General features: G+C 42.0%; 1 protein-coding gene across 9 annotated transcripts in view; it reads left to right on the top strand.

The window, feature by feature from the left end:
- KCTD15 (potassium channel tetramerization domain containing 15) overlaps positions 1-12,066 on the top strand; it is an 83,153-nt gene that overhangs the window by 30,126 nt on the left and 40,961 nt on the right. The window contains exon 2 of one of the 9 annotated variants that reach the window (XM_019505585.1): positions 10,094-10,322. The exons of the other annotated variants lie outside the window; for them this stretch is intronic. Within the exon in view, the coding sequence (XP_019361130.1) occupies positions 10,303-10,322 (20 nt within the window). The 5' untranslated portion in view covers positions 10,094-10,302. The remainder of the gene's footprint in view (positions 1-10,093; positions 10,323-12,066) is intronic. 9 annotated transcript variants of the gene reach the window in all.

The following is a 12,066-nucleotide window of genomic DNA, read 5'->3' as shown; positions in this document are numbered from 1 at the left end:
TTGGGCACAAATTGTATAACTTGCAAAAATATAAAGATGCCAAAAATAAATACACAGATTTTGCTTAAGGTATTTTGGTTGTAATACAGACTTGTTTCTTCTATTTGTTAAAACAGCAGTGTATCCCTCTTGGCATTTTAATCGCAAGAACAGAGTCATTCCTACCTAGATGCTGGTGTACTGTGTGATATTTTATTTTGTCTTGTCTCACATTCGTATATATTGTGATACCTGATAAGGCCTGAGCCTGAAAAAAACCCTTTTTATGCAAATAATCCTTGCCTGTTACTTCATTGAATCTACTGATAGGACTGAGAGTTTGCAGAATTGGACCCTTGAATCTGAAAGTTTGAGTAGCAGCATACACTTGGTAGCAGCAGTCAAAGAAAAGAAAAGTTTTGCCATGTATGTGTTGAAGTGGCATTGAAGTATACCCTTTATATTTCGAGACAGATTCTGGTTGTTTTGTTTAATTTTGCCATTGGGCTTCTTGCAGCGTTCAATATTTGACTTAGATGGTTACCCAAATCCACATTTACTCTGCTCTCATTCTCGTTGAAATCAGTGGCAAAACTCCTAATGACTTCAGCAGGAACAGGTTTGAGTCCTCAGTCATGCTCTTGAGAAAAATTCACAGAACCTTTCTTTTCACTGATCTGGGGAATGTCTCATGAGGACAGAGATTGCTTTTACTGTGGTCATGAATGAGAGAGGGTTTCTGGGTCTTTAGGTGATGAGGAGAAAAGGAGATGTATTTTTGAGTGAGGCAGCTAATAATAATGCAGAAGCAGTGTAAACCCATGCTGCAGTAATGATGTACCTGGCTACACTTGGAGATACAGCTATATTTGCCTTCACACAGACCTTACTGGGTTACTCAGACAGGTTAAACTCTTTAGTTTGGTCATCACCATTTCAAGTCTGTAAATTAAACAAATTTATAGGCCTGGTTCAGCAAAGCATGTGAGTATGTGTTTAGGTCCTTTGCTGAAAAGGCCTGATCTTCATATGCTTAAAATTAAGCGCCTACTTAAATACTTTGGTGAATGTGAGGTACAGTTCTAGAAAATAAAGCTTTTGGTACACTTAAAATGAAAGCGTGGAGGATAATCTGCTTGTTTACTGCATTCCATTCTTTGTTTGCTTTTGAATGCTTTGAAATCCTAGATATACTTTTAGCTAGTTATTGGTACATATATGCATACATGGACACACGCACATTGTGTGTGTATTTACATTTATGCATATCCCATACTTATGGGAAATAGGAAAAAAAACATTAAATCACCTTTATGCTTTAATTCACTTATAATAGGCCCAATCCCGTCTGGTCCTGAATACACTCGGTTGGGTCCCACAGCAGTTGAGAATTCTCAGTATCTTAAAAGATCAGGTCTAATAGAAGCCAATATAGGTATGACAAGTTCCTGCCTATACCTGCTTTCCAGGAACCCCTGTGCTGTGATATTAATCACGCCTAACAGGAGGCAGTGCCATATATTTCTTATTGTAATTTGTAAGGATTGACCATGCTCAACCCACTCATGGCTTGGTTTTGCTCTGCCATTCATTCATTCATTCTACAGTCAGCTCTAATTTATGAAAATAAAGGGCTTGACTCTACAACCTTGACTCATGAGAAATCATTGATTTTAGTTCAGTGGGCCAAATTCTGCACTTAGTTTCCCAGTGTAATTTCAGAGTGACTTTGGTGAAATCATTGATGTTACTGTCATCAGGATAACTGGTAAGAAGAGAATTTGGCCCTCTGAGTAAATCTGGTCCTAAAACATGGTAGTTCTGTTTCCATCAGTTAAATTTCATAGACTCTGTGATGGTGCGTGTCCTTCAAGGGAACTCAGTTGTCTGTGTGACAGAAGTATAAAGCCCTCTACCGTGAGGGGTAGCACATTAATGCTGTGCCTTGATGATCTGTGCAGGTTGTCTGGTTTGAAAAAGAAAACAGTGAAGCAGCATGTAGCTGAGAAGATAAACAGATGCTTTCAAACATAGTCTTAAAATCTGCAGTTTTTCACCTTAATCATGATTAGAGTATGATACATTTTTCATCTGATAGAAACAGCAGGTTAAAAAAACCAAGCTGGCCTTTCAAAGGTTGAAAGGCAATGAGGTAAAACAGCCCTCTGAAAAATAAGGAATGGACAACAAATGTAATCAACACACCCATGACAATTAAGGATAAAATTATCTCAGCACTGCCATTATTAACCTTTGTTTTAATGGAGAATTGCATTTTGGGGGCTTGATCTTCTTTTTCTTGTCTACTAAAACTCCCTTGAAAAGTTAGTAAGTGCCTTGGATGAGCAAGAAGATTGATATTCTGCTTTAGCTGGGTCTGTGCATTGAGTGCTCCATTTTTTTTCATTCATTTATTTTTAATAAACTCTGAAAACAAAGCTTTAATCTGGTAGTTTTGTGTTAGAGGCCTATAAAAGAAAAGGCTGTTGATTTCAGACACCTTTGTGCACGCCCACAGTCAGTGTCTCACTTTTAAAATAAACAGCCAAGTTATTCATATTTGAGCGCTCACCCCTCCAGAAATTTCATTCATGTCTTCACCATATTGACGCTAAAACTGTCGTATTACACACTGATGCAGAGTTACGTGACAGATGTGTAAGCTGTGAAGGATCTATGATATCCGTAAAATGAAATGAAAATTATACCTATTTATTCAATATGATGGGGTAGTTCTCTTTTAAAAAATCTCTTACTGGGCAAGCATGTACATAGCAACAAGCTACCAAAGCTTCTGGTCCTATCCCAGTGAATTCAATAACAAACCTCTCACTGGAGCAGAATCAGGTCCCAAATCCATATCTTCTAGAGCTAGTCAGAATCTTTCAAGATGTCCTTGAATGTTTTGATCAGAAAACAATCAGAAAAAAGAGAACAACTTTTCTCAAAATATTTGTCTGATTTTTTTCCCACCATATCTAGTATTTGACTCAGAAAGTGCTCACTCTTCCTGCTAGGTATCCTGCTATGTTGGGTAGATACACTGACAAGAAACATTGTTGACTAATATATAACTGTGTCATCTTCAGTCTGGGCTACTGTATTGTCCTTTTACTTAAGAATTGTAATAACCCTGCATGTAAACATGAGACGATTTAGATTTTGAATGAATGTAGTTTATGTACCCATGTTCCTGGGATCAGGGAGAGGTCCTCGGTTCTTGGCTAAAGCCCTCTGTACCGCTTTGCCCTGTAACAGCTGTAGCACAGTCCCACTGCAGCTGTCCCAGCAAGTCACTCCCCATGTTGCTCTGTTTGGGTCCTGCCACTTTGCGACTGCCTGCTCTTTAGCTTCCTTTAATGTGAGTCGCGTGTAAGCATTGCCTTTTCTGGGGTGTTTCTGGAATGCTTTTTGGCCAAAGGGTTTCTGTCTATTGCTTTGTGCAGCTGAGTAGTCCAGATGCGCTACCCTCAACAGCATAAGTACACCCCTTCTGAGATCTCCAGCTATGGGGCATTCTGGGTTTATATCTACGTGTACTTCGGATGGAAGCAAACAGATGCAGATAATGTATGTATTCCAAAATGATTGGGTTTTTACTCTAGTTGGCACAAGAAATATGAAGCTGTAGACAAAATAACTCCATGCATCTTTCTGCCTCGGTTTCCTCATCATTGTGGAGCATCCCTTAGGCTTGGGCTCAAGGATCCATAAGTGGTCTATGCCCCCTTCCTGTACAGGGCTTCTCTGAATCCCTGACTCCCCCTCTTTCCTGTGCAGCCATTTTCCTTCTTCCTTCCCTAGTCCTGCAGTTAAACTGGCTTTGACACCACAGTGTGCCCTGTCCTGTCTCACTAAAGCTTTCTATGTCTCTGAGTCCATCTCAACTTCCCATAAGTCCATGAGGGTCTTAATCCCTGATCTCTTTTTGGTTTTGTTTCCCCCACTCCAAAACTTCTCCATGCAGACAAACTTGGCTGGAATGATTTCCCTATACTTCAGTCAGTACCATAATGTGTTCCCACTTGAATACGATCCATCACAATTACAGGGATAGCCATTGTCCAGAATACGGCTGATGATTCCACATGCACAAAGCCCCCAATTGATATAGCAGTTTCATAAGATGGACCAGAATTTTAAGATGTGCATAAAGAAATTTCCCAGATAATCACAATCACATGAGCTAAGGAGAGTGTTCACATTCAGCTTTGAAAGTCTTGGTTTTCCCAGTCAGGACTCCTTGGGTATGATTTGGGGTATATTCTTTCAGCGATATTCACGCTTGAGAACTTCTCAGCTAAGTACAAACAGGCAAAAAGCCTGAGGCTGAATTGATTCAGTCTTTGCTGGTTAGTCTAAGTTGCAAAGCTTGAACCAATAAGCAAATGAACAGACATTCACTTTTGATCCAGGAAATGCAGCCACATGCTTGCAGTGGCTCAAGCCAGAAGCCAGGTGGTGCTGGAGTATGGCTAGCCAGCCTGGACTGTGTGTTTCCTCTTCCTGCTGCCCGCAAGACCTCTTGGATTTGCTCCAGACTCATAGAAGCAGGACTCTGCAGGGTTGCTCATCACTTTCTCTTCGTGCTTGCAGGTGCCTCTGGGATTTGTAGTCCACAGTAGCAGCCAGAGCTAAGCAAGCAGGGTAGGGCAGGTCTGTACTCAGGGGAAGGGAAATTTAACTCCCCTCCCTAGCCCCAGCCTCCAGCAGGGGTTTGCTGGGACGACAGTGAGATAGTCCTCACTGTTCCCACTAGGGAGTGGAGGGGGGCAGCCCAGCTCTCTGGAGCAGACAGCACGGTACAGCCCAGCTCAGGGCTGCAAAATACTGGGGCACGCTGATTTAACTTGAACCAGGAAGGGGTCTGGGACAGAAATTTCATAAACCAGTTTGATGTAAATCAGTTAAGTCTGATACTACATTCAACTTTAAATCAGTTTCAGGCATTTTGAAACTGGTTTATGTGCACTGAACCTCTGTTCTGTTACAGGTTTAAACCATTTCACTTAAACCCATTTATGTGCAACTTTTGTCCCTAGCCCTCATGTTTCTGTATATACACAGTCAGTGTTGTGTCATTTTTATCAGGATGTATTTGCCAATGTGCTATCGAATGTCTGTATTTTTGCTGTCATATCTGAAACTGCAAATTATGGCCATTTAGAAGATATTGCAGCATATTATACATTGGCATTTAGACTGAAATTCACCCATCTCACACAAGAGTTTGGGCTTGAACAGGGAACTAAGTGTGGTGGGGGTGGAATTCGCCATCCTGCAATCAGGTTGTGGTCATAAAACACAGAACCTTTGAGGCCAGAATCTTTCCTGTTGGTTGGAGTGACATCTGCTACCCCATTGCACCACCTCTGCAGTCATTCTGGGCTGTTGGGACCTCATAGTTGTAGATACAGATTTAATGTTTGCCTGATTATCCACAGCCCTCTCCATTTCTGCCTGCAGTGGCATGGGTGGAGTATGTTCTTCCTTAACACTTGTTCTTCATCCCATTAAGCAGTTCAAATGGAATAAGGATGTCAGGCCACTGCACACTTCACCCTTTTCCCATCAGAGCCAATGGTAAATCTTTCTGATGTCACTGGAACAGAACTGGGCTCACACTTTAGGGATTTATACCATAGTATGCTATCCAAAATGCAAAGATTTTTTGAGTCTTCAGGCACAAAAGGATCATTATATTAAATATACATTTTGAACTTAAAACTCATGAACTTTAAGGCAAAAACCTAATGAGGAGTCACTTTTTTTCCCCTCAGAGGTATGGAAGACTCAAGACTATGGCATAAACATTACACACGTATAATTTAGACCACGTTTCGTGATTCATTATTTTGTCAGAGAGGCAAATCTTCTTGTGGGTCACGTACTTGGAATTTGGCTGTTTAAACCAAATAGGCCTGTGTTACAGATGAGAGCAATTAAAAGTGTACAAATAGTTTTCGACAATTTAATGACTGTGACAGTCTTGTGTTGTATTAACATTAGAACTTTCATTGACTTGAAAAGTAACTTGCTGTTTCATTTCATTCACAGACCATTTAGGGCCAAATAGTGTGGTTCTTACTTTGTTGTGGCTTGGGCAAAAGTCCCATTGGTTTCCAAGGGAATGCTGGGTGACAATGTTCTGTAAAACCACCATTATTTAGGATCAAGTGGTGCTTCTCTGCCTCCTCAAAATGTCTGTATAGAAGCCTACAACCCCCGATATAGTGGGAAAGAGTTGGAGATAAGGAAGAGGGATTATCACTCCCAACCTGACGTTTCTTGACATGAAGTGGCTGCATAAAGGCATCAGCTCTGTCGCTGCTGCTGATGTCCAGAACAGGGTGAGAGGAAGGGAAGGATACCTAGGACTAAAAGTGGGGACACCTGAATTCTATTGCCAGGATTTTGGAATAAGTAGTTTATCTTAAAACCCACTCTCACCATTTGTAAAAAGGCATGTTCCTGTTTCACAGGTGTGTTTACTGAACTGTACAGTGCTGTGTAATCCTCCTGTGAATAGTGTAAAGTATCATTCATCCTTAATCCACTAGCATCCAAGGCCCCACGCTTTGCAGTTGGTGGGGCAGTTTGGCACATGGTGGATACAGTAACCATTCCCTCACCTCACTTCAAAGCTTACCTCTCACGCCGCTCCAGGAGGAAATGCATTGATTAGCATTCTGCTGAGCGTACGCACAGGAAGCTGCTGTGTGACCTCCCCGTAGTGTGGGGAACGTGACTCGGTCTCTCTGAAGAGAAAAGAATGACAATAGCAGGATTACAGCTTGGAGTAATCATTTTATACAGCCTGTTGCTTTCTTGCATGACAGGGTAAAATCCTTGTTCTGAACATAGTATGAGTAGCTGGATGGAGCACTAGGAGCTGCACAGGGTAAGGGATCTTCATTCGTTACTCCAGGAAGCTAAGCTGCAGGTGCTACTGCAGCCATAAGGCCACGTCAGGCCCTCTGGTCCCCTAAAGCCTCATTTCTGAGACACGGGGAGAACAGGAGGACCTGTACCTGCCCACCTGTGCTCTGCCTCCTGTCTATTAAAATGCAGGGAGTGACTGTGGAGCTGAGCTCTGTGCTGGCCCCACAAGTCCTGCCTGTCCTTGCACAACACAGCTGTTGCTAGTGGACTTTACCCAGTCTTCGAGGTGGGGGCAGACTTCACTCTAAGATAGCGCACCTCCTATCTTAACTGGATGCTGGCCGTAGGGTTCTCGTCATGAATGAATTACTTGCATGATGTTTACCTAGAAATTGGAAGGAATTTGCAAGGAAAAGTTGTATAGCTCATCTGTGCTAGCTGCTTTCCTTATAAGTAATACTTATCCACATGTATGTAGGTACAGCCCTGGTTGCTTGAAATTCTTTGGCAGAAATGAATGTTGCATTACTTGTGGGTTGGGGGCGAAACAAGTGAAGAAGGGGGAGGAAACAGATGTTAAGCTCAAGCTTATCAGATTCCTGAAAATGTAAGTGGGTCTACATTGCTATGTACAACAGGGGATGCCTTGAAAATAGGATTTGAGACTCAGACTGTATTTCCTTGGTCAGCTTAGACAATCTGTTGGGGAGAACAGCAAGAGTTTCTTTTGATTATGGAAGGATCTAGTCTCCTCTCACTGAAAGCACCATCCTTATGACTGACATAACCAACAGTCAAGTCAGCTGTTCACATAGCGTTGGGGGTGGAAGGTAAGGGGGTAATAATTTTGGTAAGGAAGACTGGTGAGCAGGATTGCCAGGGTGTTGTAGCTTGCCCTGTCTTCATTTTCCAGCTGCTCCACCTTTCATTTTTCCATTCATTGGCAACATTATTGTTTCTGAGCACAAAGCAAATGGCTCTTTCCATTGACCTCTTTAATAATTCTCTTGCAATGCTGCCTAATACGGGTGAGAATGCAGACCGGGTCTAGGTTTTGTAGAGGGCTCTGCAGAGCTTCAGGAGGCTTCAACACCCATAGAGGGGCCTGACACTTTTCAGTTCAGAGCATCACCCAGGTTTTCTGCAGTTTCTCGAGTTGTAAAACACTTGTTAGTTTTACAATTTCTTCATTATTCATTTCTCCATTTACATGCTGCTCCCTTCTAACCCTCGCCCAACCGTAGCACCACCAGCATGGACTAAATATGCTGCAGTTTTCAGAGCATTAAAATGGAGCATCAAAAGCATCAGCATGAGCAGAATATTTTGAGAAACGTCTCCCACAGGATGTTATGGAAGTAACCTGATTCTGACTCTTACGTGCTAGCAGAGCCTGTTTTCATGCTGATGAACATGGTGTAAAGTATTCTGTGTGTGTTCTCTGTTGCAGTTACAGCAGGCTTTACACTCAAAACAAAGGGGATTCTCTTTTATTGATTTTTTTTTTCTTTTAATGCTGTGCATCCAAAGCTTCATCACCACATAGAGGAATTATGTAAAGATGAAGATACAGTGGCATTCCATTGGAAATAATGTCCTGAGGTAACAGTTAACCACTGTAAAAATGCAGTAGAAGTGGTGTTACCTCCTGGTACTTGGCCTTTGAATTTCACTGTTGTTTATCTAGTACAAGTCAAATTTTGATTTCTGTAAGCCCTATCACGAAACACAGGCATGGAATGAAATGGTCTGTTCAGGAGACTATTTCATGAACTCCTTTGAATGCTTATGAAATGCTTCTCCAGGTTGTGAAGGTGATGGGTATCTGTTTGCATGAACATGTTACTAAATGAATTTCTCTAGGCTTAATTATTTTAATGTCCCACTGGTGGTTATTATAGGTAGGTGCATGTGTGTGGGGATATGTATTAAGGACTTACATGCTTGTGTTGACCTATGATATCTAAGATTTTAAAAGATATTGGTCCATATGAATTTCCTGTGTAATCCCACTGAAGTAAATGGAGGTAAATTTGAGACAAATTTGGTCCTTTATCTGAAGTCAGCAAGGGTTTTACCACAGTCTTTAACAAGTCCAGTAGTTATTGAATTCTCTGTAATGGTTCTTCCTGTAAAATACATTGGACCAAACGGATCCCGTAGGTAACCCTGTTGACCTCATTGGAGGTCTACTGGGGATGAGCATGCGTGGCATGAAAGTAACAGACACCAGATGCCATTGGAGATTACAGGTGCTCCAAGGAAATGATTACACGTGCGACTAAAAGACAAGTGAAGCTCTAGAGTCGTGTTTTGATGGTAATATGCATTTCACTTTCTGTAGCTGAGGAACTAATTCTTTTGTTCCACAGACTTCACAGCGACGTGATTCCTTTGGTTTCATTGGAGTTTCCCCAAAGTTACACTTGTATAAGTAAAATCAGAACCAGTGTGTTCTGGGGCTAATGGAGACTTTAAGAGAAAAATGTATACTTTAAATAGAATAAATACATAGCAAGGCAAGGTATCAGATTTAAGTAATAAAAGACTAAAGATTACTGAACAGGGAGTCAGCAAAAGCCTCTTGCTAATACAGTTAAAGCTACTTTTTACTTTTATCCACATTTATTTTCTTGATTTGGCCAAATATCCCTACTATATGAATTTAATATTAAATTGATTACAGTGTAGATATCCTTATCTAGTGCTGTACTTTACATTGTCATTAAATAATGACTTCACATATCCTTATCTTCACTTAGATAGGTAAGTATTATTAAACCTCATTCATCCCTAGCATAACTCCATTTATGAATAGGCTTATGGCAGGAGCAAACATAGCCCGTGATCTCAATTTTACAAATGGGAGACACTGCAGGGCTGGGATTAGAACTCAGGAGTTCCTGAATCCCGGCCTGGCTTAGTCAACTGGGTTGCAGTGATGTATGTATATATCTTTTTTTTACATTATAAAAATCAGGGTTCTCACCCTGTTTGATTTGTTCTTGTTTGAAATTTGCTCAAGCAGGATGGTTATTAGCTTAGCATGAATGCACCCTTGCTCTGAGCTCATATAGTCAGTGAGACGACTGCCTGCTTATCAGAGCGGGCGCACCAGGACAAACAGGCAAAGCAGAGGTATTGCAGTGTTCACATGTGCTATGATGATTTCACTCGACTGTAGTATGGTGTGCGTTCAAAAGCTAAAATTGCTGCTTTTTTATCTGCTGAGGACCACATAAAGCAGCACCTGAAAGGAATCTTGCATGTGGATGGTGGCAAGCTACTATGCAGCATTTGCAACTTTACTCTTGATCATACTCAGAAAGAATCAGCTGGCAAGCACTGGAAACTGAAATGTGCAACGTAAAGCTGAAACGATGAAGGAATCACAGTCCAAAGGGCAGGCTCCTGTTACGCCTGTGTTTTAATGGAGTGCAGATGCTACACAGTGCTGGCAGGTAACGCGTTTAGAACTAGTAGAAACTTTTGCAGCGGCAAATCTTTCTTTTGAGAAAGCAGACAATGCATAACTCAGGAACTCTAATCTCTGGTGTCATACTGTTCTTTAGGGGTTTATGCCTTTCTTTTGCTGAGTTGGGCCAGTGCTGTCCGCACCAAAGTGTGCAGCTTTGCAGTTTGGAGAAGGTGAAGGATGTTGTAGGAGACACTCTGTGCTCACATAAACCCCATATAAGCTCACTGGGACACATTCATGTCTAATGTGAATGTGGCTCCACTGTTTATGGTGGTATTACACCAAAGGTGAATTTGGCCTTATGACTTCAGTGAAGTTGCATGGGCAGAATTAAGGTGCTAGTATTTATGCTGTTATTGAATACTGGAAAGTTTTCATGGCAGGGTTTTAGAGTAAAAGTCAAATATAAATTTGTAAAAGAAAAACATAAAAAGAAAAAAAGAGACCTAGACAAACACACTTCCTTGGGGTTTTCTAATATTTTAATTAAATTTAATTTTTGGGTCTAAGTATTCACTTATGGCCCTATTTCTGTTCCCAGTTATGTCAGTGGAAGTTTTGCCGTTGACTTCAGTGAGACCAGAATCAAACCCGTGGGCATATTGAGAACAAATGTCTCTCAGTTGAACTGAAATGGACAAGTAGCTGGAGAAGTCTTTATCAGTAATCCCACTGAGACTACCAGTTCAGGGTTTACTTTCTGAATAGATTTCTAGTTTCACCACATTGCAGAGTGGAATCTAGGACATTTTTAGGTAGCAAGCATAGTGGGGTCTTCCTCCTTTAGGGGCAGTATCCTCCATGTCATGCTGTCAACAGGTCATAGGAGAAGGTCTTTCTTTTTTTTCCAGAAGGCAGCGTCAGCATGCCTTGCTGCTGCTAGCAAGTGCGTCTTCACAGTGAGCCTGCCATCTCCTTTACCCCAGTTCCACTTTGCTGCAGATCCCCTGGAAATGCCATTCAGGTTGTGTCTTGCCCCTGCAATCTGCTCACCTCCAAACACAGTTAGCATATGGGCATCCCTAGTCTGTGTGAAAAGAAGCATCTTGTTGTTTGAATTTCCCTTTCCACATTGTTTTGTTACAAATCATTCTTGACACATTTAGTTTCTTTAGTGAGCCACTGAGAAAATACTTCAACTTAACCAAATGTGAAAATAAAAAGGGCCATTATTCATTTACCAACTGAAGTGTGATAGAGAAATGTGGCTAGGTGAGACCAGTCTCAGTGTTCAGATCACTTGTAAGTAGAGAAGGGTGGCCAGTCCCAGTCTCCAGCCTGCCTGGAAGAGGTGGGTGCAGCTCCTATGGAAGTCTTCAGACAAAAGTGGGAATGTTAATAACAGTGGGTGCATCTATGCAAGGCATTTACTGCAGTTGACTAATTGGCTCCGCAGGAAATGTCTGGGTGTCTACATGTGCAGGGCTATTAGGCTGCAGTAATAAACTCTGCAACAGGGTAGTACTTACAAATATAAGTACTATTCTGTTGCAGAGTTTTTTACTCAGCAACGCCACACGTGGGTGCTGATGCGGCTGTCTGGGGCAGGAGGGTGCTTTGGTGCAGGGCCGGAAGTGCCTGCTGGCAGTCCCGCCCCCCTGTGCTCCCCCAGCTGGGGTGCCCGGTGCCTCTGGAGTCCGCCCCCAAGGGTTTACCCCAGGGGTGCTCCCTGGCTTGGGGGCAGTCCCCCTAGCTCACGCCTGTTTGCGCGCTCTGTTCGCGCGGCT

This window comes from Gavialis gangeticus, unplaced genomic scaffold (genome assembly GCF_001723915.1).
Source record: "Gavialis gangeticus isolate Ggan-Ray unplaced genomic scaffold, GavGan_comp1, whole genome shotgun sequence".
NCBI classification, from domain to species: domain Eukaryota; kingdom Metazoa; phylum Chordata; order Crocodylia; family Gavialidae; genus Gavialis; species Gavialis gangeticus.
The sequence above is the reverse complement of the archived record's forward strand: the minus strand, read 5'-3'. Positions and strand labels throughout refer to the sequence as shown.